The sequence below is a fragment of the Vulpes lagopus genome, chromosome 4 (genome assembly GCF_018345385.1).
Source record: "Vulpes lagopus strain Blue_001 chromosome 4, ASM1834538v1, whole genome shotgun sequence".
NCBI lineage: Eukaryota > Metazoa > Chordata > Mammalia > Carnivora > Canidae > Vulpes > Vulpes lagopus.
This window is the reverse complement of record NC_054827.1, coordinates 95970041-95997623: the sequence shown is the minus strand read 5'-3', so window position 1 is coordinate 95997623 and position 27583 is coordinate 95970041. Positions and strand designations below refer to the sequence as shown.

The window sequence follows — 27583 nt, the reverse complement described above, 5'->3', positions numbered from 1 at the left end:
TTCATTTTTCATTTTATATGAAATGAGTAACCAACTTTCCTAATTACTTACCCATTCTGTATTGGAGAGTTTAATTGTATCTTAACTGTTTTGTCATCTTTTTTCACAACTTGCAAAAAAAATTGTAGAAAGCAGAAAAAGGGGAAAAGAAACCCAACAAAATTCAAACAATGTATTTTTTAAAAGAGATTTTCTTCTAGACTGGGCTTTGATTATCTGGCAATATTGCATTGACTGTGCTTTTGCATCAATTTAACTTTTCCAAATCAGCGTTTCTGACATGGTCTACAGGAAGACACGAAGGTGATTATTATCAGGATTGTCTGGCTCACGGTGCCTGCGAAGATTTATCTCAACATTTTACACATATTAAAAAGGGGAGAGAGAGACTTTGCCATTAACCCCAAGGTGGTGGTGCAGTCACTGAGGTCTCATTCTCCAGGTGCTAACTCTCTGGCTATTCAGAACCCGTCTACTCCTGCTAGCAGGGGTACTACCGGCCTGCCCGCACTGCGGCAGGACCTCAGCACTGCGGCAAGCTGTTGCGCTTGCGCAGCCTGCAGGAGGGGCGTCTTGCTGCGCATGCGCGGGTAGAGCTGGCGTGACTGGTTGGCTTTGGCGCAGTGACTTGGGCGCAGAGTGGAGTGGTCGCCGGAGATGCGTGACTGTCTGTTCTGAGGAGCGGCTAACAGCGCGATGGAGCGGGCCAGGTCAGCTGTGTGTCCGTCTGCCCTTACAGACAACCTGGGGAATAGTTGCTTTGTGCGTTCAGTGTTCCACGTTTGCGGAACTTACCGCGTTGTATACGCTCGGAACCCGGGCTCTGAAGTCTTTGTTCCGGAGAACAAGGGGGCACCTTGCGGGTCTGAGGGTCCGTTGTACCTCCGTGGACGGTGCCCTCTCCGTCTCCTGTGAGAGATCTGTTCTCTCACATCAGATCCTTTTCTGCACTGGCCCTTTGTCCTTGAGAGATCTGAGGCCATGACCATGGCTGCGGTGGGTGCGAATGGCAGGGAGGTAGGGTGGGGTGGGGTCGGTGGGGTTCCGAAGTGTAAAAGACAGGGTGACTGTGCTGTCTGGGAGGTAGCAGAGCGGCCACAGTGGTGAGAAGGAGCGGTCCTCAGGGTGAAGTGTCCCCTGCGGTATGGCCGCCATGGTAGGGGGGGTAGGAAGTCGGCTGTTCGTGGTGGTGGTACGGGGTTGGCCAGGGCGGCAGTATTGGAGGTTTGGGGGTCCACCAGGTGATCCCTGTGGCAGTCATAGGGAAGTGATGGCAGGGTGATCAGCAGCGAAGTGACCGTCACGGTGGGGTAGGGAGGGGCAGTTCTAGGAGGAGCGGCGGGGTGGCTGACAGGGCAGTGTTCAGGACTGGGCGGCAGGGAGACCACCATGAGGGCAGTAGAGAGGCTGGCGTGGTGGACCAGTGACCCTCTTGGATGTGGTGTGTGCCGGGGGGGGGGGGCAGGGAGGCGGCCGTGATGGTGGTGATGGGAGGGGCGGCCAGGGGTGGTGGTGATGGTGATGGCGGTGTGTGTGCGGGTTCCAGGGGCGGCGATGGTGGTGGTCTGTGCCGGATCCCTGGAAGAGCGGTCACCAGGGTGGTGGTAATGGTGACGTGTGGTGTGATAATGGTGGGTGTGTGGGATCTGGAGGCGGTGGGAGGTGACGGTGGTGGTGGTGGTGGTATGATGTACATCAGATCCCTGGAGAGCCGTCACTATGGCAGTGATGGGAGGATCGGTGGGGGTGATGATGATGCTGTGGTGTTGGGATCCCTGGAAGAGCGGTTCTCACCGCAGTGGCTGACGGAGCGTGGTAACGGGGTGCAGGCAGTGCACAGTCTGGTGAAGGGCAGACCGGCGGGGACAGCAGGTGGTCCACAGCACTTAGCAGAAGAGGGGCGAACGTCCAGTTCTCTGACCCGAGGCCGTCTTAAGAGTTGGTATCAGGGCGAACCAGTGGTCCATTGCTCACCGGAAGAGGTAGCTGAAGAAATGTTTGTCTTTGGATATTTTACTCATTTGTAATTGCTCACTTTTGTGGTTCTGGCGTAAGATTCAGGCAATGGTAGGCAGAGCTTATGCGAGGCGTGTCGAGTTCCAGGATGTAGTGCCGGAGAGGTGGGGTCTTCCCTGCATTCCGTGTACGGTCTGCAGGGCTCTGGTGGTGCCGCGTCACAGCCATTGTGAGGCTCGCCAAGATGGCTGCCACTGCAGAGCTGTGGATGTGCGCAGGCGTGGGGGGGGCACGGCGGGAGGTGGGGAGGGGGATGGAGGGGTGGCAACCGGCCCGTGCCCCTGCCCCTGCCGCAGTAGGGGAGGGGGCCTCCGCAGCTCTCCCGACGCGCCCGGGTCTGCAGCATCTTCAGAGCGCAGGGCTGAGGGGAGGAGGCTCCCTGGCGGGCGGCGAGTCCCTCCCCAGAGTGTCGCAGTGGGGGAAGCTGTGGGCTCTGGATGCGCGGGCACAGCTGGGATGGGCGGGCACCGGAGAGGCATGTGTGCATTGTCTGCGGGGCGTGGTGGGCAGCAACCCCGTCACCTGTCTGTTCTGACGGCCGCAGTGGGTGCAGGGAGGGAAGACGTGGGTTTGATGAGCGTGTGCCGTGGCTGCCCTTCCCTGTGAGGCCACACTGCGTTGCAGAGGGCGAGAAGGCAGTGCGTTCATGTCTCCGTTGCCCGTGTGCACCAGCCGCAGTGCTGCTTCCCTGCCTCTCTGCTTCAAGGTGGAAGAGAAAGACAGGGCCTGCAGGCAGGGTGGAAGGGCGAGGTCATCCCTGCATCTGGAGTGCCACCTCAGGCGGCCTCCATTACTGGTGAAGATTTTAAATGTTTTCAGAGAGGTCCCCCCTTTCATTGTCGTGGATTTCCCAGGTTGTATTATGAACAGTCTAGTTCTTGATATTCAGAGGGGATCCAGTCACCTTTGAAACAACGCCCTTCTTACAACATTTTACTTTCATTTTCCAGATTGGGTAATCCCACAGCTGCAGCACCTTCAAGAGTCAATTTCTTAGTCTGGATATTCTTTTTGTGATGCTGCCTTTATGTTCAGTTTCCTTAAACCGGGGGGTCAGGGCTCCTGCAGGGTTCGTAGAAGTTGAGAGCTATAGGCTGTTTGCTGAAGGGGAGCAGAGCAGAGACTCAGAAGATTAGAATACTTCACGGCTGTAAGTATGTGCACTGGATCAGGGAATCCTTGCCTGGGTCAGATTCTTAGTGATGCTATTGAAGCATCATTTTTGAAGTTTGAGCTACTGTGAAAATTGGGTGAGAATAAATAATTAACAAGTTAACTATCCGGTATACTGTATTCCACCTTTGCATATAGGTGGGCATTTTCAAGAACTTCATTCCCCCCCCCACACACACACAATGTTGATAGGCTGGCCTTTTTTCCTCTATCAAACAGGATGTCTGCTTGTGCTGTGTTGGAATGTAATTAAGGAAAACCTAAACCCAGAAACCTTGGAAAGTTCTGTTATGGATTGTTTCTTTGAGTAGGTTTAAAAAAACAGGCTGGAAGTCTGTTATACTTACTGTTTATTTTCCGCACTTGTATACACATACTGCTTCAAATAATTTCATTTTGCTTTGACATCTGAGCCCTTTGGCTCCTTGCAGGTCGAGCATGTACTGCCCTGGTCAGGGCGGCCATTTTGTGGTTGGTGGTGCAGGCTCAGGGTCTCAACATGGCGGGCCCTGTGGTCAGACCTGGGCATGTGGTCAGGGTCAGGGCGGCCATTTTGTGGTACGTGGCGGAGGCTCACAACACAGAGGGCCCTGTGAGCAGACCTGGGTAGGTGGTCAGGGTCAGTGCGGCCATTTTGTGGTCAGTGGCGCAGGCTCAAGGTCTCAACATGGCGGGCCCTGTGGGCAGACAAGGGTAGGTGGTCAGGGTCAGCGCGGCCATTTCGTGGTCAGTGGTGCAGGCTCAGGGTCTAAACATGGGGGGCCCTGTGGGCAGACCTGGGTATGTGGTCAGGGTTAGGGATACCTGAGAATGACTGGGCAGTGGGAACCCTGTCTGTAGTTAGTGCTGAGAAACAAGGACTGTGGTATGGCTAAAGCAAGGGACTGTCTGGCTGGGGCTTCTTCAGTTTATTTTGTGTTATCTTGGTTTGCCCAGTGCATCTGTCTAGTGCTCCATTGCTCATACTTTGCTCTATCTGGTGATGCTGGATTTTTATTCCTCCCTTTTCTCTCAATATGCTCAGATTTGTTGCTGAAAAATTCCACATTTAAGATGTCAGAGCCTCAAAGTTAATTTTTTTTTTGGGGGGGGGGGAGTTTAGTTGACACACAATGCTTCATTAGTTTCAGGTGTACAAAGTCGTGATTCAACAGCTCCATGTTGTGCAATGTTCACAAGTGCAGTTATATGTCATTATGCAGTGCTGTGAACAGTACACATCATTGACTACACTTTCTCCTCCTGTAGCTGGAAGCCTGTACCTCCCACTCCCTTCTCCATGGTAACCAGCAGTTTTCATCTTGGTATTTTTGGGTATCTCTTTGTGTTTGTTTTACCCCCCCCTTTTTTTTTATTCCACAGGTAAGTGAAATAATAAGATATTTGGCATTTTCTGAATTACCTCACTTATATCCTTTGGGTCCATTCATCTTGTTAAAAATGGCAACATTTTCTTTGTGGCTGAGTAATAGTCATTGTGTATATATATATGTATTTATATACTGCAGCTTCTTTTTCGATTCATCTATTGATAAACAGATGATTGTTTTAGTGACTTGGCTATATAAGTATTGGTACAGTCAACTAGGGTACATGTATCTTTATGAATTAGTGCTTTTGTTTTCTTTGGGTACATACTCAGGTGAAATTACTGTATCATGTAATATTTCTGTTTTTAATATTTTGAGTAACCTATATACTGTTTTCTACAGTGATTGTACCAGTTTTCTTTCCCACCAAGAGTGCATGAGTTTTCATTTTTCCACCTCTTCCCCAATAGTTACTTCTTGTCTTTTTTGATACTCACTATTCTCATTGGTTTGAGATGATGCCTCGATATGGTATTGATTTGCATTTTCCTGATGCTTAGTGATGTTGAGCATCTTTTTATGTATCTGTTGGCCTGCTATCTTTGAAAAACAATGTTCAGTTCCTCTGCCTATTTTTTCATGAGGTTTTTTTTTCATTTCTGTGTGTGCGCACATGTTGGATTTTTAAATTTTATATATTTTGGATATTAACCCTTTATCACATTTATCATTTGCAAATGCCAGTTCCCTTCAGGTGGCCTGTTCATTTTGTTGATATTGTCCATTGTTGTTTAAAAGCTTTTTATCTTTTTCCCTTGCCAGAGGAGACCTAAGGAGGAAAATGTTGCTAAAGCCAACGTCCAAGAAATTACTGCTTATATTTTCTTTGAGTTTTATGATTTTAGGTTTCACATTTAGATCTATAATCCATTTGGAGTTTCATCACTTACTTCGGCAGTGCACTCTGCTGCTTAGTTATATTTAGGAAGAATCCTTGAAGTAAGCAGGGTATGAGTATTGTCTCAACATGACAGGAACAACGAGGTTTTTGATCTTAAGTGTACATTAAGGAATTTAATACTGGTCTCCTTCCACTTTTGTGGCCCAGAGCCAGAAAGCTTGAGTAAGAGTTGGTGGTGGCTAAGATTGTCTCTTTCAGTAACAAATATTGTGTAGGCCAGTTACTTCTTTTGCCTTCTAGTTCCTGAGTGTTGGCTGGATTAGAATTTCCTATTTGGTGGTTCCACAAATTTTGGTTGGGAGGCTCTGATTTTCTTTATGGGAAGATATGTAGACTGATATTAATTACCTCACATGTTATGTTTTCTTCTTATTTTTCATTTTGAGATCTTAGTAGTTGAATTTTTATTAGTTTTTTTTTGGCAGGATATAAGGCATTAAATATTTGACAATGTTAGGCTATTTGGAAAAACATTGTGTAGTGTCATCACTTGTTGCTTCTCTGTGTTATTTCCAAATCAGTATTATTATTATTTTTTTAAATAATAAATTTATTTTTTATTGGTGTTCAATTTACCAACATACAGAATAACACCCAGTGCTCATCCCATCAAGTGCCCCCCTCAGTGCCCGTCACCCATTCACCCCCCACCCCCCGCCCTCCTCCCCTTCCACCACCCCTAATTCGTTTCCCAGAGTTAGGAGTCTTTATGTTCTGTCTCCCTTCCTGATATTTCCCACACATTTCTTCTCCCTTCCCTTATATTCCCTTTCACTATTATTTATATTCTCCAAATGAATGAGAACATACACTGTTTGTCCTTCTCCGATTGACTTACTTCACTCAGCATAATACCCTCCAGTTCCATCCACGTTGAAGCAAATGGTGGGTATTTGTCATTTCTAATGGCTGAGTAATATTCCATTGTATACATAAACCACATCTTCTTTATCCATTCATCTTTCGATGGACACTGAGGCTCCTTCCACAGTTTGCCTATTGTGGACATTGATGCTAGAAACATCGGGGTGCAGGTGTCCCGGCATTTCATTGCATCTGAATCTTTGGGGTAAATCCCCAACAGTGCAATTGCTGGGTCGTAGGGAAGGTCTATTTTTAACTCTTTGAGGAACCTCCACACAGTTTTCCAGAGTGGCTGCACCAGTTCACATTCCCACCAACAGTGTAAGAGGGTTCCCTTTTCTCCACAGCCTCTCTAACATTTGTGGTTTCCTGCCTTGTTAATTTTCCCCATTCTCACTGGTATGAGGTGGTATCTCATTGTGGTTTTGATTTGTATTTCCCTGATGGCAAGTGATGCAGAGCATTTTCTCATGTGCATGTTGGCCATGTCCATGTCTTCCTCTGTGAGATTTCTCTTCATGTCTTTTGCCCATTTCATGATTGGATTGTTTGTTTCTTTGGTGTTGAGTTTAATAAGTTCGTTATAGATCTTGGAAACTAGCCCTTTATCTGATACGTCATTTGCAAATATCTTCTCCCATTCATTTTTATTAATGAAAGTAATTTTGGAGCAAGAAAACTGTGCACATACAACATTTCCCTGGTATTTGTATTCATTTTTTTTAGTATTATTTTCTTTTTAAGATTTTACTTATTTATTTGTGAGAGATGCACAGAGAGAGACGCAGAGGGAGAAGCAGGCTCCATGCAGGGAGCCTGACGTGGGACTCCACCCGGGTCTCCAGGATCACACTCTGGGCTGAAAGTGGTGGTAATCCACTGAGCAACCCAGGCTGTATTCATTTGTGAAGTAAGTTCTTTACCCAGTGTGGGGCTTGAGCTCACAACTCTGAAATCATGAGTCACGTGCTCTACTAACTGAGCCAATCAGGCACCCCATCTTTTATTTTCCTTTATTATTTACTTATTTAAGATTTTACTTTTAGGTAATATCTACACCCAATGAGGGGCTAGAATCTTCAATCTACAAATGAAGAGTTAAATGCTTTACTGAGTCAGCCAGGCCTCCCCTCTTTTTTTTAATATTTTATTTATTTACTAATGAGAGACACACACACACAGTGAGAGAGAGAGAGAGAGAGGGAGAGAGAGAGAGGCAGAGAGAGAGAGAGGCAGAGACACAGAGGGAAAAGCAGGCTCCATGTAAGGAGCCCCTGTGGGACTTGATCCCGGGACTCCAGGATCACGCCCTGGGCCAAAGGCACGCACCAAACCGCTGAGCCATCCAGGGATCCCGGCCTACCCTCTTTTTTTCCCTTTAAATGTTTTTTTTCTGAAAGCTGGTTTTTAGGTTGAGAATGCAGGAGGATTATAATGTATAAATGTACATATATTTATTTTTTTAAAATTATTTTTTAATAATTTATTTTTTTTGGTGTTCAATTTGACAACATACAGAATAGCACCCAGTGCTCATCCCGTCAAGTGCCCCCCTTAGAACAAAGTTCTAGATTATCAAAACAAAGCTGTTCCTTGATTATCTTACATGTAACTTTAAAATGGATTTAGAAAATTTAATACTTTTATGTGCTGGTTCCTTTCTCCAGTGAACTCAGATGTTGTCATACTGAGCAACTGCTATGAAAGGGATAAAGGAACTGAAATTTTTAGTTTTTTAAAGGATTTTTTGGTAGAGTTATTTTTAATAAACTATTAATCATAATTGATGGTCTTACAATGTAGTGGTCCATGATAGTTCTTTATTATATAATTTTAATGTTTTAATGAATATATCTGTGAAACTGTTTCATCTATAAATACTTCATTCCTCTTTAGGACTGAATGACAGACATTCCATTGTACTGAATATAGGATAGCACACCATATTGTATCTATTTTTTAGTGGTTCTATTTTGGGTTGTTTCCACTCTTTGGCACTTTGATTAATGCTGCTAGGAACCTTCACACTCAAGTTTATGTTTTTATTTTACTCCCTCTAGGATTGGAATTACGATGTCAAATGCAAACTACGTGGTTCACATTATTAGGAAGTGCCAGAGGCTCCACCATTTCACATTCCCACTACCAGTTTCTCCACCTCCTCCTCCACTCCTGAGGTGTGAAGTAGTGTGTTTGTAGTTTTGATTTGCATTTCCCTAGTGGCTATAGTGATATTAAGTATCTTTTCTTGTGCTGATACAAATTTGTAAGTCTTTGGAAATCAATCTTTTCCAGTTTTTCACCTCTTTTTAAATGGAGTTTTTTCATTTTATTACTGAGTTCTAAGAGTTTTTTAAATATTCTGCATACTGGGCTTTAATCAGCTGCGTGAATTGAAGATATTTTCTCCCATTTGGCCAGTTGTATTTTCACTTTCTTAATAGTATATTTTGAAGCAAATGCTTTTTATTTTTTTAATTTTTATTTTTCACTTTTGATGAAATCCAATTTATGGATTCCTTTCTCTGGTACTTTAGGTATGTAAGAAACCATTGCCTGATCAAAGGTCAAGGAGATGAGCAAATTCTATACTTTTATTATTTAAAAATCTAATGTACATTTTTTATTTTATTTTATTTTATTTTATTTTTTTTTTTTAAAGATTTTATTTATTTATTCATGAGAGACACACACAGAGAGAGAGAGAGAGAGGCAGAGACACAGGCAGAGAGAGAGAAGCAGGCTCCATGTAGGGAACCCGATGTGGGACTTGATCCTGGGTCTCCAGGATCACACCCTGGGCTGAAGGCAGCGCCAAACTTCTGAGCCACCCAGGCTGCCCTTTATTTTTTTTTTTAATTAATTTTTATTGGTGTTCAATTTACCAACATACAGAGAAACACCCAGTGCTCATCCCGTCAAGTGTCTGCCTCAGTGCCCGTCACTCTCATGTACATTTTTAAATGATTTCTATTGATTGGAAAACTGTAGTTTTGAAGCAGTAAAACAACTTGGGCTTATTGAAAAGCTATTTATTTGATTGGTTGCCTTGCACAATATAGCATGAATTTTAAAATAGCAAAGGTTCAAAGAATTAGTTTTGGGATGCTTCATTTGAATTCTGTTGAAATATATGCAGGACTTTCATAAAATGATTTTTCTTCTTTCCTTTCTGATAAGCATTGTTAAATTGCAGTTTTAAGAGTGGTTCTTGTAGTTTCTAAGGTGGGAGATTTCATATTCAGATCCCTTGAGCAGCCATTTTGTGAGTTCTGCAGTCATAAGATGGTGGTAGCTGTGTTGGTTTTATGTATTTATTTTTTGCTTAAGCAACCTTTTATTTTTTGTTTTGCAAACCCTAGGAAAATAATATTTCAACAAGAGGTTGCTTAAGTAGAAATTGTATAATTTAAACTTTATGCTTTATTCCATTATTCTAAAACATCTGTCCTAATAAAATATTTTCCAACATTACTATTTTTTTCATGGTATGTAGGTATGGGTAGTAGGTCAGTGTATATAAATATGTTTCTGCAAATGTATAGTTTTATATCTGTATATGTAAAAGTAAGTGGAAATGAATATTTTCTTTTTGCCTAATTCTCTGATATCTCCATCACTCCCAGTTTTCTGATGTCAGGAGCTTTTTCTTTTTTTTAAGATGTATTTATTTGAGAGAAAGAAACAGAAGGTGCTTGCAGGTAGGGAATAGGGCAGAGGGAGAGACTCTGAAGCAAACTAGCCACTGTGCCCCATATGGGGCTTGATGTCACCACCCTGAAATCATGACCTTGCCATTCTGAGATCACCAACTAAGCCAAAACCAAGAGTCAGATCCTCACTTGAGCCACCCAGGCACCCCTGATGTTAATGGACTTGTAATGGGAGAAAGAAGCTTTAGGATAGATCCTGACTATTGGAGGATTTTCTCATTTAAATTTTGCCTCATTTCCTTTCCCCCATTTTTATTGAGATATAGTTTACATACATTACTACCTTGTTTTAATTAGATTACAAGTACTTTAAGTACTCCATTATATAAAATAGTTCTAAGTACAGCCTTTAAATAAGTGGTTATTTTAAGGTTGATGATGGATGTCCCCTACTTCAGGGACCGCTTACACCTGAGACGGACTACGGAACAGCACGTCCCAGAGGTGGAAGTCCAAGTCAAACGTAGAAGGACAGCCTCACTGAGCAACCAAGAGTGAGTATAGTGTGGCTTGAGAACCAATTTAGTTTAGAATTCTTGTTCATATTGGGATGGAATATCCTGCAATGAAGGGTACTGAAATTAATTTAATGAAAGAAACCTATGCTTATAATATAGAATATAGAACAAAACAGTGGAATCAACCTTAACCATGTGGTACTAACTTTTGTAAAAACTTTAGTAAAAGGCATTTTTTCCCAAATGTGTAGGTGGATTTTATCTTAATAAAATTCTTCATCCTTAACCTTTAATATTTGTTATTTCTGTTTTATTCATATTGTTACTAAATCACTTCTATGTTTGCCAAATTTTTTATGAATTGATGGAATGCTAATTTATATATTCATACTTAATGTTGCACTATCCAGATTTTTATTTCGGGTAAAAAATACATTTATCCAATTAAAAACTTGAAATGAATGTATTTGTTCCTTTCCTTACATAGGATATTTATGCATAGATACACTTGTATTTAAAAAAAAATTTTTTAAAGACTTATTTATTTATTTTAGAAAGAGTGCAAGAGTGAGCAGGGGAGGGGCAGAGGGAGAGAGAGAGTTGCCACCAGACTCCCCACCAAGCAGAGAGCCTGATGGGGGAGACTATCCTACAACTCCAAGATCATGTGTCGAGCTGAAATCAAGAGTCAGACACTTAACCAACTGAGCTACCTAGGCACCCCTACATACTTTTAAATTTAGCTTTCCAGAAGGATTACTTTAATGCAAAATATACCAACATTTTAATGACCTGACACATACTGGTATTTATTGGATCTTGTATTTTGTTATCATCATGTATCTTGACAGAATCAATGGGTAACATTTTTCTTCCTTTGCCAAAGCTGTTTTATTTATTTTCCAAAATTACAAGTATTAAAAATACATGAATATTATATATTCATGTACATGTATATTGTATGTATGTTATAAAACATAACCTTGAGATAAAAAGTATCTATGTCAAATTACCAGCAGTCCATTCCCTCCTTTGTCCTTCCCTGCCTAGAGTTCATCTACAGGTATGTAGATGTCTATAACTTTAAGACCTTTCCTATTCATTCATGTGTATGCACACATGGAAGGAAGAAGGGAGAGAGGCATACTTTTGATCTGCTTACATCTATGAGATTTATTGTTCTGCAGCAATATGTCTTGGAGATCTATGTCATTGCATGTAAATACCTTATTATATAAATTGTAGAGTATAGGTAGCATAATAATTTCATTTATCATTAGCTTAAAGTTGGTTAACGGGTTTGCATTAGCTATTAACAAAGATACAGAAGTCAATTTGAAAGTTAATATTTGTTATTAATATTACTTACATTTTATTTTACTTAAATATAAGGCTTTCTTTACAAAGCTATTATAAGATGGGGGTAGAATTTTGTTTTCTATTTTTGTTATTCATTTTATTTGTGGGAAAGTTGCAAGACATTCATTTACACATTAAATTACTGATGAGGCTAATGATATCCCCATTTTCTCTGTTTATTTTATTCTTTTGAGCTCATAATTCTTTTATTACATTTTTATTTTGGGAATTACTTTTTCCCCCTTTTTTTGGTATATTTTTTATTGCAGTTCGATTTGCCAACATATAGTATAACACCCAGTGCTCATTCCATCAAGTGCCCTCCTCAGGGCCTATCACCCAGTCACCCCATCCCCTGCCCGCCTCCCCTTCCACTACCTCTTGTTCATTTCCCAGAATTAGGAGTCTCTTCTGTTCTGTCACCCTCTCTGATTTTTCCCACTCATTTTCTCCCCTTTCCCCTTTAATCCCTTTCACTATTTTTTATATTCCCCGTATGAGTGAAAAGAGATGATTTTTGTCCTTTGATTGACTTCACACAGCATAATACCCTCCATTTCCATCCATAACAAAGCAAATGGTGGGTATTCATCATTTCTGATGGCTGAGTAATATTCCTGTGTGTGTGTGTGTATATAATATATAACTACTACATCATCTTTATCCATTCATCTGTCAATGGACACCGAGGCTCCTCCCACAGTTTGGCTATAACTGCTATAAACATTGGGGTGCAGATGTCTCGGTCTTTTCACTGCATCTGTATCTTTGGGGTTAAATCCCCAGTAGTGCAATTGCTAGGTGGTAGGGTAGCTCTATTTTTAACTCTTTGAGGAACCTCCAAACAGTTTTCCAAAGTGGCTGCACCAGTCCACGTTCCCACCAACAGTGCAAGAGGGTTCCCCTTTCTCCACATCCTCTCCAGCATTTGTTGTTTCTTGTCTTGTTAATTTTCACTCTTCTCACTGGTATAAAAAAGATTTTATTTATTTCACAGAAAGAGAGAGAGAGAGAGAGAGAGAGAGAGAGAGAGGGAGGGAGAAAACGTGCATGCAGAAAGCAGGTGGAGGGGGCAGAGAGGAGAGGAGAAGCTGACTTGACTCTCCCTACCACTAACCACCACTGATGAGGGAGCCTGATGGACTCAGTCCCAGGATCCTGAGATCATGACCTGAGCTAAAGGCAGACACTTAACTGACCGAGCCACCTGGGTGCCCCCTTTCCTGTTTTTTGATGTATTATAAATTTGAATTTGGAGGTTGGGGTTGGAGAGTCTATTTTATGCAACCTTTTAGATGTCGTTCTAAATTATATTCTGCATTTTATGAAATGAATGTTATGTGTACTGTATTCGATGTTCCCAGTTTTAGTTTGCAGTTGGGTTTCAGGTTAAACACAAGAGGAACACTCCAGTAGCTTTTTAAAAACTAAAAATTTTTTTATCTGAAACACTTTTTAGAACTGATTAAGTCAGACTTTCAGTTACCATTTGGTAATAAAGGATTGGACTAAGAATGCCTAAATAAAAGTGGGCTATTTTTGAAAGCATGAGCAGTGTAATTCAGACTCTTAATGGAGTTAGTGCAGATTTGACACATTAAGGGTACAGTCCCTCCATAAGATTACCTTCATCAGATACCAACCAGCTGCAAACCCCAGATTTTCTAGGCCCCCTGCACTTCTCAACAGCTGGATATAGATTCAAGATTTCCACTATTTCCTCAGGTTCCGTAATTTGCTAGAATGATTCACAGCACTCAAGAAAAACACTGTGCTTACTATTAAGTTTACTATAGAGGATACAAGTCAGGAAAAGCCAAATGAAGAGATTCATAGGACAAGATCTGTAACTTCATGTCCTTCGGATAATACTCTCAGCACATTAGTGTATATATATTACCAACTGGGAAACTGACTAGACCTTTGGGTGCCTTCTAAAGTTTTACTAGAGTTTCATTACTAAAAATGATTGAATCATTGATCATGTGATCAGGAACTCTGTCTCCCTTGATTCCATCCCTTCCCAAGAGGTCAAGTCCAAGGCCCCACACTCTAATCACATGGTTGGTCTTTTTGGCTTTGCCAGCCCCTATCCTGAATCTTCTTGTTAGCTTTAGCTCCGGTATGATCCAAGGGGCTCACCAAGAATAATGAAGATACTGCTATCACTTGGTAAACTCAAGGATTTAGAGGTTATTTCCCAGGAGTCCTGGACAAAGTCTAACCTAATTCTTTATTATATAACAATACTAAAAATGTCATTTAAAAACTGTATAAAAATAATGCAATAAACCTTTTTTCAGGCTCATTTCCAAATCTAACTGCTGTGTAGATCTATATTTATATACATATACACATGTATATATATACACATACACATTTAACAAGGGCAGAATTGGCGGTGGTTTTTTTTTTCATGCTTGTCTTTGTTAGCTAGTAACACTTCCTACATCATCATTCTCAGAATTAGATTCACAGCCAGATTGCTGATCCAAAGAGATATGTTGAGGACTTTTCATCTGGAATTCCCTTCTAATAGGTAGTCAGTTTATGTAGTTTGAGATCTGAAAAACTTGGGCTCTGGTAGTTCCTTGTTTTAGGTGGTAACTCATCAGAGTATCAGTATGGATAACAACAGCCTTAATGTCTTGCTGGAATTGACTTAGCAAATACCTCCTTCCTAGGGGCTAAAGAATTATTTCCATATAGGGTTAGAAAGTGAGTAATGGATATGGTTCTAATGGTTTTTCCACAGGGCTTTTTTTTTTAAGATTTTATTTATTTATTCATGATAGTCACACACACACACACACAGAGAGAGAGAGAGAGAGAGAGAGAGAGAGAGAGGCAGAGACACAGGCAGAGGGAGAAGCAGGCTCCATGCAGGGAGCCCGACGTGGGATTCGATCCCGGGTCTCCAGGATCGGGCCCTGGGCCAAAGGCAGGCGCCAAACTGCTGCGCCACCCAGGGATCCCCCCACAGGGCTTTTTAAAACAAAACTTTTTAAGTTTCTTGGGTGCTATCCCCCCAATAGTTCCTCTGTGCCTTGCACATTCCTGTGTAGATTGGAAACTCCTGTTTCTTATAGTCTCTTCATAAGGTAATAGCAAGCTCTGATCTTAATTCAGGCTCTCTTTAAATGTAAGGGTCTCCACATTATCCTTTATATTATTATCCATATAGGCAATACTCTTTTAACTTACATTTGTTTTTTATGTATTATATTCTTGTCATAGGTGTCAGCTGTACCCAAGGCGATCTCAGCAGCAGCAAGTCCCTGTGGTGGATTTCCAGGCGGAACTGAGACAGGCATTCTTGGCTGAGACACCAAGAGGTGGTTAAAGCAGTATTGGAACATCCAGGTAGCTAATATCCAAGTGAAAAACCAGGTTAGAACTGATACAGTCATGGCTAGGAATAAATAAATGGTGTGTTTGGAGGTCAATTATTTGGAATACGTTAAAATAAATATTTTAAAAATATGTCACATTGTTTTCTTAAAACTTTCACACCCGCAGAAAGTTTAAAAAAGAAAAGTAAAAGCAAGCAATAGAACCTTGATCTTCTTAACCTGGCACTTTCTCAGTCATTTGTAGTGTATGCTTTTTAGGTAGTTTTATTATTACCTAATTTCCATTGATTTTTCTAATTAACATTGTATAAAAATACTGCATTATATAAATGACTGCTTTAATATTGAATGTTTTGTAGTTAACTTTTGTGAGAAACTTCATCTTTTTCTGGTAGTTTCAATAAAACTTCAGTGAACTGCTGAGAATAACAGATTAGGATCATTTCCTCCAGTATGCAGATATGGAAATAAACTGAATTAGAAATATAAGCTTAGGTACATTTTCTAAATTGTTTTACCAAATATTAGTCTGTGTTGCCTTGAGGAATGGAATGCTAGTCACAATACGCTTTTACCTGTATTGGTTGTTTTAATTATATATCATTTATGCCTACTGAATGATAAATACACATCACATTCATAATCAGATAAGCTAAATATTTTCCCATGCATGTTTACTAATTTTCCTTTTTTGTTCTCTTTTTTTCATTTTTCATTTTCAACAATGTATTTGGATCAGCTGACACTGTATCAATGTGTTTGATTCAGCTGACAGTGTAATAAAAATATTATCCAGGATTTTTTCAATGTGATGTAGATTTATTTACAGTGTGTCTTTTTATGTTTTATGTGAATTTTTAAAAATTTTAAGATTTGAATGACTGTAATCCAAAGGGCTTAATACACTTTTTAGAAACTAGGAGAGGAAGGGGGCTTATAGATGAGTTTCCTTCTAGATTTTCTTTATTTCTGCTATGGTGTTTTTTTTTTTTTAAAGATTTTATTTATTTATTCTTGAGAGATAGAAGGAGAGACAGAGCCAGAGACACAGGCAGAGACAGAGCCAGAGACACAGGCAGAGGGAGAAGCAGGCTCCATGCACCGGGAGCCCGACGTGGGATTCGATCCCGGGTCTCCAGGATCGCGCCCTGGGCCAAAGGCAGGCGCCAAACCGCTGCGCCACCCAGGGATCCCGTGCTATGGTGTTTTAAACCTCAACTCACAATAATTAGGATTGTTTATAGCCACTATTTTGAGTTTTAAAGTAAAGGATGAAAAACAGATTCTCTGAGAAAAATTCTCCTGCTGAATCCTTTACTCAGCATTCTCCAGTAATTACCTGGAGTTGATTACAGGGCATTGGAATTGATTTCAAGCAGTGGAATCTTTGTCCCCAGCTGTTCCCCCAGAGAAAGGCCATTTTTTAAATATATTAGAATAGTTGACTATTTTTTTTTAACCAGGAATTTTTTGGCTCTTCTGTGCAGTTCATATCCTCTTGTAAGTTCTAAGTATGATTTTATTTATTTACTTACTTACTTACACGAGACTCAAACTTAATGACCCTGAGATCAAGAGTCACATGCATTACCAACTGAACCAGCCAAGGATCCCTATATATTATGATCTGTAAGTAGAATCCTGATTTTCTGATACCATGATTTATTCTAGTTTCAAGTGCTAGTTAACAGCACTAGTTTCTAGGATTATTTTAGAACAGGTTAGTAAAGTAACTCACTGTTTTTGTAAAGGAAATTGTATTGGCACACAGCCATGTAACTTTATTTTGTGTATGATCTGTAGCTGTATTTGTACCTGCAGGAGCAGACTGGAGTGGTTGTGACAGATTGAATGGCAGGCAAAGCCTGAAATACTATCTTCTCCATTTTAAAGCAATTTCTCTCTTTCTTAGAGAACCACATTTAAAGATGAAAACACCAGGTTGGGACAGTTGGGGAATGGTGAAACTATAGAAGATAATGATGAGAAATGGTTATAGGAAGGAAGGTATATGAAAGTAAACATTAGAGAGTAGGGAACCAGATGAATTTCTAGAAAAAGGTCCAGTCTAAGAATTGGGTTAAAGAATCAGGTCTTTTTTTTTAAGATTTTATTTATTTATTCATGAGTGACACACACACACACAGAGGCAGAGAAACAGGCAGAGGGAGAAGCAGGCTCCATGCAGGGAGCCCGACGGGGGACCCGATCCCTGGACTCCAGGACCACGCCCTGGGCCGAAGGCAGGCACCAAACCACTGAGCCATTCAGGGATTCCCTAAAGAATCAGGTCTAAAGAACATATGTAGATGGATAGTTTTAAAAGACATTTTAACAATTGACAGAAAAAAAACAACATAGGTTTCTTTTTTACTATAGAAATCTAAAGCATCCAAGCGCTATCCAAGAAAAATGGGGAAGTAACCCAAAGATTTTAAAATCCATGTTTCAATCACAGTGCAAGAGTGAATTTTCTTTCATTTTGCCCATTTGCTTTTTTTAGTTGGAATCGTGCCTTTAAATGATTTTATTTTGTATTTATTCCACTTAAATGTATATCATTAATGCTTCCTCATTTAATTATCACTTGCAATGAATAAATGATACTTTATTCATGATTTGCTTTTCCCTTGTACTTGTTTTTTTTTCTAGTTTGCTATGCTTTTATAAATATTAGTTACATATTTTAAAGACATATTTGGTATCTTAAATTTATTAGGATAAAGATCCAATTGTGGAATGTAGGGTATACATATTAGTATGACTCTTAAATGTTCTTTTATTTTGCTTTCTGACAGCATCATAAGCACTGTCAATTGCCATCCAGAATAATTACTTATTAGCACAGTTTCTCAGTACCATCTTTTTTTCCTTTGATAAATAAATAGTTCCAAAAATGGAAAATTGGTGTGTGTGTGTGTGTGTGTGTGTGGTTTTAATTGGCATTGTTTTGTGGATGAATATTTTCTGTTTATTTGTGTTTTCTTTTACTTGTTAAAGGTTTTTGTACATTTTCTGTTAAGGATGTGATATTTTACCAGATTTAAATGATCACTAATAGATTCCCATTATTACATGATTTCTCATTTGTTCTATTATGTATGTTGGCCAAGTTTGACCACTTTATCTTTTCACTTAGGTTTTTATAAAGATTAAACATTTTAAAGTCCAGACTTTCTAGAAGTTAGAACTTTTGTGAGGAATCTTAGGAAGTTTGAGTTCGGGACATGGAGCTGTTTGTTTGCTTATATGCTTTTTAATGTGAGGAGATTTCTCATAACCATATAATCAGTGCAGTGTTACGTTCCTGCTCTTGTGCTCTTCTTCTTGAAGCATTTGTCTTTTTCTATGGAGGTAAATTTGATCAATCTGCAAAGTGATAGTCTTTTCCCTTACAAGGGTTCATTATTATGGTGTACTAAATTAGGGATAAGAGATAAACTTTTTCTAAATTTTAGGTGCTATTCATTAAGGGAAATCTTTCTTAGCCATCCCAGTTAACCCCTATTCTGATTTGCACATAAAATGTATGTCTTAGTTTATCAAATATTTTACATTAACTACATAACTACACCTAGTTTTTTGTAAATTTACTGACTTTTGAAACCATTGCCAGGTAATTTGGGGACTCTATATTACCAAAGTACGATCCCTCGTGCTCCTTTACATACATTCCCTGTTTCCACCACCAACTTCAGATTACCATTTAATTTGTGTTTCTATGTGTTTTTTTTTTTATTTCCGTAGAGAATCTACTTTGTTACAATAGATTGTTGAAGATTTTATATTTTAATAGATATAATATAAAAATGAAAATTGCTAATCTAAAAAATATACAAGTATATTATACAAGGATTTAGACTCTGCTTTATAGATTATCCTGTCAGGACTCAGAACATCTATATTATAGGCCTTAAACTAGTCATGTGAGCTTGGGTTAGAAACTACATTTTTATGGGGAGGGTATGAATAGATCTTTGGAGATCATCACATGTCAGGTTTATGCAAAACATAAATTTGTGTACAAATTTTGGATGCTACAAAAGGAGGTCTCCTTGATGTCATTGTATGCTTGAAGACATAAATTGGGTAGATGGGAGAAGCAGCAAGTGAATAGAAATTATAGACAGTTAATATAAATGTTAGAGAAGTGTGGACAGTGTTGAGGATGTATATAGGTAAATTGTCTTTCAGAAAAAAATGTACAAAACGTACATGGCAGTTTGCATTTGGAGAACAAAATTTAAGAGGTACTCTGAGTAATGGTGAGGAATTTATTTTTTTAGACATTTTGATACTCCCAGTTCTCATACAAATGCATTTAACTGCCATCAGATTTTTCTCATACAAATGCATTTAACTGCCATCAGATTTTTGTAATTATAAGGAAACCTTTACATCTTACACCCTTAAGTGAATAATTTCTTTCATGCTATTATGTTCTTTTCTGATCTAGTATTCTATAGTTCCACATGGAAAACTATCCTCAAAACATCCTTTACCTTCTTGTTTCGATGTTACACTTCACAACCACAGCTTAAATGATTTTATTTTCACATCTTGAAATAGATAACTCATAATTTATTTAACGAGTGTATTTTGCTGGTTGAAAGGTGTTTCTATTGAAAATAGAAGAAAGATTTTACTGGAAATAACTGTATTGTTAAAAGTAAAATTACATCAGATTTTGCTTATGATATGGGGCTACGTTTATACATAAAGCCAAATTCTCTTTAAAGTCTTATTTGTATGTTTACTTTTCAAATAAGTATAATTGGTAGTTTGAGACCCTTTTCCAGTTTTGACAATTTGTTTGCCATCGAGCATTTTCATTCGTATAATGGGAAGAACAACACTTTTGTAGTATTGCATATTCTTTAGATGACTAAGAAAGTTCCCCATATATCCACATAAGGTATTCAGTTGTTTTGTGTTCTAGTTTAATGTACAAAGTCAAAAGCAGGTACATGATGATGTATAACGTAGCATTATTTTGAAGAGGTTTCGGCTGGGGCAAGGGAGGGAGTCAGGGGGTCATTGAAATTGAAAATATTTAGGTGCTTTAGCTAAGAAGCAAAAGTTTTAACCTAACTCCTGAGGGGAGTAATTCAGATGTGTAAAACGTATGTAAAATGTTGACATTGAGATGACATGGGACCAGAGCAAAAAGAGCTACACCTAAAATAAGAATGGAAAGAAAAAAGATTACATTTTTGGAATGGGAAATGAAAGTGATTTTGAGGCCTGTAAAATTTCTGTATAAAACAAAAATTATTTATAAACTTTGTCAATTTTAGGTGCACAAATATGGAGATTAAGGTGAGAGAATAATAAAATTTTGTATACACTGAGTGGGTATAAGAAAATGGGAAGTGAAAAAAAAATAAAATGGGAAGTGTTTTTGAACATGTCTGTTATAATGATTTTCATGAAAAGTTGTCTACCTGTTTTTAAACATGGTAGATTGCAGTGCAGCTAGATCATGCTTTCCTCTACAGGCTCCATCTACTGTTTGAAGCTTCTGCCCCAAGCTTGCATTGTTTGTAGGAGAACCTGCATCATACCTTTATCTGTAGCCTTCCCTTAGGTCTTAAGGATCCTGAAACCTAACTGTGGACATTGGATTTGGTGGAACAGCAACCATGGTAAGATGTATATTAAGACAAAAGAGTGAAAAACTACTAGAAGGGCTTAATATAATGATTTGCCATAGTGTGTAGGGTATCTTTGGGTTTTTAATATTAGAAATAAGGAATCTTATTTGATGTTTTATGTCTTGTCCTGTTGTAGTGATAAAATAGTTGAAAACATCTTAAGAGGAATCTTACTTGTGAGAAAATGCAGAACAGAGTTTTGGTTATGATTTACAATAGTAAGGGACTATCCTGTGGATGGAGGATTCTTATGTTAAAATAGACATGGAGTCTATTTAGAAAATGGAGGGGGTTTGTGCTTCACAGCTTGAGAAGTAAATACACAATAATAAGCAGTCTGTAGAGAGATAGAACATCCTAATCAGTTTTGTGGTTCTGTTAAACTTCACATAACTTACAGCATGTATTCTCAACAAGAGGGATATACCAAGGCAGCAAAAAAAACTAATTTTGAGAGGTGGAAGGAATATTAGATTTTATAATAGCTTGCGGTCTTTTTAAGGACTATAGTAAATGAATAGAGGTATGGTATGGTATTATCAGCATATTAAAATTTCAGTGGAGTTAGTGACATAGGATAAAAGTATTTTTAAAAGGTGACGTAGTAGGATAAATGAAACAAATATTTGAGAAACACTGATCCACATTGTGAATGGGAAGGGATGTGGGGTGTGATGTAACTACGATAAAGGTCTTGGGGAACTAAATAGTACTTTGTAATTGCATTGGGTTGATGGGGATTGGAAAGTTTTTGATGGATGTAGGAATTTTCCACTGCTTGTCTGGGGGCCTGGGGGAAAGAAATAGTCCATAGGATCAAGTGTTCTGAAAGAGGGTGGTATTTGGGGTTAAAATTGGGAAAGGCAAGGAATTAGAATGATAGAATACTAACGGGAAACTAGATTTGTGAATCTATTGGGGAAGAAATATAGTTAGGATGATGGGAAACTGCATAGGGCGACATTTTGAGAAGTAGAGGATTCTGCAAAGGAATATAGATGTCCTGGTCCTAAATTTGGTCCAGTATCTTGAGACTGTGAAAGGGATTTTTAGAGAAAACATGGGAGGGAGGATATGGTAAGGAAACTCAAATTTGGCTTGATAAAAGAGTAGGGAAGACATGATGTGGAGATTTCTAACACAATTGGAGGCAAGCTAATGACTGACAACTTTTCTTATTCCTTTCAGACTGTTGGAAAGAGCAGCAAGATGCTGCAGCACATTGACTATAGAATGAGATGTATCTTGCAAGATGGCCGAATCTTCATTGGCACCTTTAAGGCTTTTGACAAGCATATGAACTTGATCCTCTGCGATTGTGATGAATTCAGGAAGATCAAGTAAGGCCACTGTAGGTTTGGTTAGTGGGAGACTGAGGAAGAGGATCATAGGACTGAGGGATTAAAGGTGGTAATTGTGAAGCGAAGGAAGGAAACTATGGAAGGACTAGCTTATTGCCTACCCCCCCTTGAACCATCTCTGAATTGGATCAGAAACTCTCAGTCTTAGAGTCACTATATTTATACTACTTTTCTAATTTTGCAAACATAATCATGAACTTAATTTAGAATAGAACTGCACAGTATGAGCAGAGTACCAGAATATGTTTATTTAAAAAGTTAAGAAATGTTGTCAATAGGTTAGGTTCTAAAAAAAAGAAAAAAAAAACAGATTGGGTTCTGTAGCATTCCTTCAGGCTGAAGGAATCTTTAGAAGAATAATTTGCTCTTAATGGTTGAGGAGTTTGGGATATGATTAGTATACTCCAGGCTAGGAGTATACTAACATTTGTTCTGCTAGCTTCTTTGCATGGTACCTTGTTTTGTCTAAATAATCATGTACAGTGCTGATTTGATGTCCGTTCTTAACCCGCTTCACTTATTTTGTGATTTGCCCATTTCATATGTTCAGGAATAACCTCTGTATTTGTGCCTTACACCATTAGTCTACCCTCTTTATACCTGTGACCAGGGAGTTTCCTTTTACAGGCTACTCAATGACCATTTGCAACAAGATCACAGAAATTGGTGGATATTAGTGTGGAATCCTACTTCCTTCCACTCTGTTGACTTTTCCAGAGCATTTGAGTTGGTGATTGTAGTATCTCTGGACATCCGAGATCTTGGGTTGATTTACTTTATTTCCACAGTCAATGATGTTCTGTCCAGAAGTTTAATTTGCCTACTTCACCTAGGTTTGTTAAATGTGAAGAAAAAGGTGATGCTCAGCATCAGTTGTCTGCTATACTCTTTAAGACTTCACTTGTCAGGCAAATTTGAAGAGAATTCAAAATGTATTCCTCCTCTTTCCTTTTCATGTATTCTAAGTGTCCTCCCAATATACCAAGTAGGATTATTTCAGAAATTCTAGGATGGTGAATATTTGTGTTTTGTTTTACATAATCCAAAATTTTCCTGAAAATAGAACAAACCCAATGATGTTGAAAATTGTGAAGATACTTGATGAGAGTTTTAGGCATATGGATTTCTTTGTTTCACTATTCTCACTAAGTAATAGTGATAATTTCACATGCATAATGCTTTAAACTGTGCATTATTCTCTGGTAATATTTAGAGAGGATTGTTAAATGGCATTATCAATTGATTTTATCTGTCTTATGTAGTATAAACCTCATGAATGTATGATTTTTGCTGCTGATAGTTGTTATTGTATGCAAGGTTTCTCTTTTTTAAATTTGTTTTTAATTCCATGTGGTTATATAGTAAGTGGTAAAGCCAAGAATACAGATGCATCTCTATTACTCAAAACCTTTTTTTCTTTATCATTTGGTATGATCTCATTGCCTGTTCTTGTTACTGTTTTAGTTGCCTGTCATCCAGATTTACTTAAGAATGATGTACAAAACTTACATTGGCTACATTTACATCTGTGTTTCATGAAGAAATTACTCTTGCTCTGTAGTCTAACATTGAGGGAACATTCTGGAATAATTTGTAGGAAAAGGACTTCACCATTTACCCTGATGTCAGTGAGTCTAGAGATACTGTATTTGTTTTTGTTTTGTCATAACTTAGTAATAGCAAGGATATCTTGGCATCAGTTATTGTTTTGATAGTTAATGAACTGTAAATCTTCTATTGAGTGATCTCTAAACTTACCTTACCAAAGTTTACTTTTGATTTGTAGGCCAAAGAATGCGAAGCAGCCAGAGCGTGAAGAAAAGCGTGTTTTGGGTCTCGTGTTACTACGTGGAGAGAACTTGGTTTCCATGACTGTGGAAGGACCACCCCCCAAAGATGTAAGGAACATGTAGGACAGGACAGAATGTGAATCTGGAAGGCTATACCACATTTTAAATGTTTGCTAAATCAGGGTACAATGAAGCATAATAATTATACATTTGTCAAGTAAAATGTGCCCAGCACTTAATGTTAGTATTTTCCTATACTTGTTGATTAAGGACTTTCTGATGAATTACTTTGTGTGCTAAGTACTACCTAAGACATGGGTGGAGTGGCTGATTCATATATATGTACTCAAAATTTGACATGTACATTGAACCTGTAGAATGCCTTTATGGCATACCTGTCTATTACTTTGATCTTCATAACTATTACAAGGCAAGTGGTATGGAAAAATAGTTGGAAGGAGTAATCTTTTAGGAATAAGATTATTAACATTAGTAAATCATTTGATTTCAAACTAATTTTTCTTGTTTCAGACTGGCATTGCTCGAGTACCACTTGCTGGAGCTGCAGGAGGTCCTGGGGTTGGCAGGGCAGCTGGCAGAGGAGTTCCAGCTGGTGTTCCAATTCCCCAGGCTCCTGCTGGATTAGCAGGCCCTGTCCGAGGGGTTGGGGGACCATCCCAACAGGTGAGGAACTAGGAGAGAAGGTTTTATATTATTGAGAGAAATTGCCTAGAGGCTGAATAGATTTAAAAGCCTGAGTGCACATCCTATTCTATGTAAGCAGCATATGCTATCAAGGGTGCTGAAGGACAAATACACATTAGGAGGGGAAAAGTTTAAAGTCACCTTGATAAGAAACTTATTACTATTGGTGAGTAAAGAGAAATATAGATGGGTAAACCAGAATTGAGAAAATGAAAGGACTTAATAGATTAAAATAGGGAATGTTGGGTGTTAGGAGGATATATTAGTATGCCAAGATTTTTAAAAAGAAAATAATGGGAGAAGTACAAAATTGCTATAATTATTTCATATTTAATATGCCCTGGTATCGGGATCCCTGGGTGGCGCAGCGGTTTGGCGCCTGCCTTTGGCCCAGGGCGCGATCCTGGAGACCCGGGATCGAATCCCACATCAGGCTCCCGGTGCATGGAGCCTGCTTCTCCCTCCGCCTGTGTCTCTGCCTCTCTCTCTCTCTCTCTGTGACTATCATAAATAAATAAAAAATTAAAAAAAAAATCTTCTAAATATGCCCTGGTATCCACCACTTATTTTGTGTTTGAATAATGTGAGAATGTACCTTTACATATCTAACCCTGCCTTCTCAGGTAATGACTCCACAGGGAAGAGGAACTGTAGCAGCTGCTGCAGTTGCTGCTACTGCCAGCATTGCTGGGGCCCCAACTCAGTACCCACCAGGACGGGGGACCCCACCCACTCCTGTAGGGCGAGCAACACCACCTCCAGGTAAGAAATTGAAAAAAGAAGTAATAATTTGGTTCTTAAGGATATATGTGGGTGGGGGGATTCCTTGAAAAGACTGTAATATCTTCAGGAAGTGATGGCTAAAAATACTCTAAGAAGATACTGAACTAAGGAACAACCTAAGTACCACCAGTTGCTTAAAGTGTTTCCCATTTTTAAACAGTAGTTTTTTAGTGAAATGCTGTGGATTGTTGAGTTGGGGATGGCTTACATGGTAATGATCCAGGAGAAATTGTTCAACCCTCTACTTAGTATCTGTACCCATTTCTTTAAATATTATCTTGTATTTTATTCTGTCAGCTGAGCTTATTTCCACCATTTTTCTTCTCTAGGCATTATGGCTCCTCCACCTGGTATGAGACCACCTATGGGCCCACCAATTGGGCTTCCGCCTGCTCGAGGGACGCCTATAGGCATGCCCCCTCCAGGAATGAGACCCCCTCCACCAGGAATTAGAGGTGAATGGATACACTTTTATGCAGTGGTGCAGGCTGGGGGCCCTGAATATTTATGTGCTGTTTTTCTAATGGTCCCATGGAATTTTGCTTTTTTTTCCCCCAGGTCCACCTCCCCCAGGAATGCGTCCACCAAGACCCTAGGATACTGTTGATCCTTCTTAAGTCCATTTTTTCCCTGCTATGTGTCTTGTGAAACTGTGTGATTGTTTGTGAGCTTTTGTTCCCTCCTTGATGCATTAATATTAGCTAATAAATGCACAAAGCAATTAAACTGCAAGGTACTGTTGTATGTTGTACATTTATTTGACTGTTGATTTTGTTGAGATCAAAGAAAAGACTGGGTTTGTTTTGGTCTTGAGGTTATATGGATGAGATGAATTCTGTTAAGCAGTTCATTGAATTACTTTTCTCTTAAATTTTTAAGATAAAATGATTGTGATACCTGATTAAACTTCCTAACATTCACTTTGTGCATTGACTGGTATTCAGTCAGTAACCTTGACACAGAAGAAAACTGTTAACCAGGGGTTTAAGCGGCTAGGTTAAGACTCACACGCAACATGCTCCACTTTGTTATGTCATACATACCTCAAGGGAAGAAGGAATGTATAGGGAAAGGCCTTGTAAGGCTACCTACGGAAGGAAACTATGGTAATGAATCAGACTTTGTTCATTTAAATCAAACCATTTGGAATTGGAGATTTTCTTTTTCTTGGAGGTTTACCTCAGTTTGAGCTTTTCTAGTAGTTCCCTTGTGCCTGCGTGAGCAGAGTAGAAGATATGATCCTGGAATAATCATCACTACATGCCAGTAAGTATTTACTTATAAATTTTTAAATGAATGGAAGAGCCTGGGTATTGGAAGGGGGATTTCATATTTGGAGTAAATTATGTTACTTAAATATAACTTATCCCTAAAATGTAGTTGATGTTCTTGAGTACAGATTATATCCAGCCGTATCACTTAGTAATGCACTGGAAGTGTTTAGAGGAGTGGACAGCCTCTTCCACTTAAATAGCTAAGGGATGCCCAAGTATCTAGGTTCAGTTTGAGTTGATTTTTCAATAGTGATGAACTCCCTTTTAAAAAGAAGAGGGAAGAGGTTTTTAGATTTTACTGCTAAGCTTTCAACTAGACAATGAATCAATCCTTATTGATTATAGGAAATACTAGTTGAAGATTGTCTTTAATTCCTTACCTTAGTAACCTAAGATTAGTAGATTGTGCCTTCTCCTTTCATTTTACCAACAAGGTTGTATGTATATCACCATTTCATCTTTTTTATTTTTTTTCATCTTTTATTTTATATTTTAAATGGTTTAAAGATTTTATTTTTAAATAATCTCAATACCCAAAGTGGGGTCCCTGCTCACAACCCTGAGACCAATGGTTATATGCTCTACTGATTGAGCCTGCCAGGTGCCCCTTCATTTTCACCTTTCATCATGGCCTTTTAACTAATAGTCTCCTAAGGAAAAGGGACCCTCAAAATTACTGCAATTGTCACCAGACTTACATGGTGTTTCCTAAGGTAGTTTCTAGTATTGATAGTCCCTATCAGAAAAGGAACACAAATTTGCCAGATTCTCCTTAGTTTAGTTAATTTATATAAGACAGATATGATACT

General features: G+C 39.1%; 2 protein-coding genes across 5 annotated transcripts; both read left to right on the top strand.

Moving 5' to 3' along the window:
- The first annotated feature begins 575 nt into the window (after positions 1-575).
- SNURF (SNRPN upstream open reading frame) lies at positions 576-20844 on the top strand. Of its 3 annotated transcripts, none has more exons than XM_041751769.1 (5): positions 588-710; positions 8385-8501; positions 10436-10531; positions 15092-15244; positions 20706-20841. In XM_041751769.1, exons 1-4 carry the CDS (start codon positions 697-699, stop codon positions 15195-15197), a joined length of 333 nt encoding a protein of 110 aa, XP_041607703.1. In that variant the 5' UTR covers positions 588-696; the 3' UTR covers positions 15198-15244; positions 20706-20841. The 3 variants fall into 3 exon arrangements, with proteins under 3 accessions (XP_041607706.1, XP_041607703.1, XP_041607704.1); XM_041751770.1 differs by lacking the exon at positions 20706-20841 and adding an exon at positions 15947-16005; XM_041751772.1 differs by lacking the exon at positions 8385-8501 and having other exon boundaries at positions 576-710; positions 15092-15217; positions 20706-20844.
- On the top strand, positions 15199-26232 carry SNRPN (small nuclear ribonucleoprotein polypeptide N). Of its 2 annotated transcripts, XM_041751768.1 has the most exons (8): positions 15199-15217; positions 20784-20852; positions 22050-22201; positions 24009-24120; positions 24544-24696; positions 25341-25479; positions 25830-25955; positions 26059-26232. In XM_041751768.1, the coding sequence occupies exons 2-8, from the start codon at positions 20850-20852 to the stop codon at positions 26094-26096; spliced, it is 723 nt and encodes a 240-aa protein (XP_041607702.1). In that variant the 5' UTR covers positions 15199-15217; positions 20784-20849; the 3' UTR covers positions 26097-26232. The 2 variants fall into 2 exon arrangements, with proteins under 2 accessions (XP_041607702.1, XP_041607701.1); XM_041751767.1 differs by lacking the exon at positions 15199-15217 and having other exon boundaries at positions 20712-20852.
- The last annotated feature ends 1351 nt before the right edge of the window (positions 26233-27583 follow it).

Coding starts and splice junctions, on each gene's coding strand:
- SNURF (XM_041751769.1), top strand. Junction 8,502..10,435: donor CCTCCTCCTCCACTCCTGAG/GTGTGAAGTAGT, acceptor CCCCTACTTCAG/GGACCGCTTACACCTGAGAC. Junction 10,532..15,091: donor GCCTCACTGAGCAACCAAGA/GTGAGTATAGTG, acceptor TTCTTGTCATAG/GTGTCAGCTGTACCCAAGGC.
- SNRPN (XM_041751768.1), top strand. Junction 24,697..25,340: donor TTGGGGGACCATCCCAACAG/GTGAGGAACTAG, acceptor CTGCCTTCTCAG/GTAATGACTCCACAGGGAAG. Junction 25,956..26,058: donor CCCTCCACCAGGAATTAGAG/GTGAATGGATAC, acceptor TTTTTCCCCCAG/GTCCACCTCCCCCAGGAATG.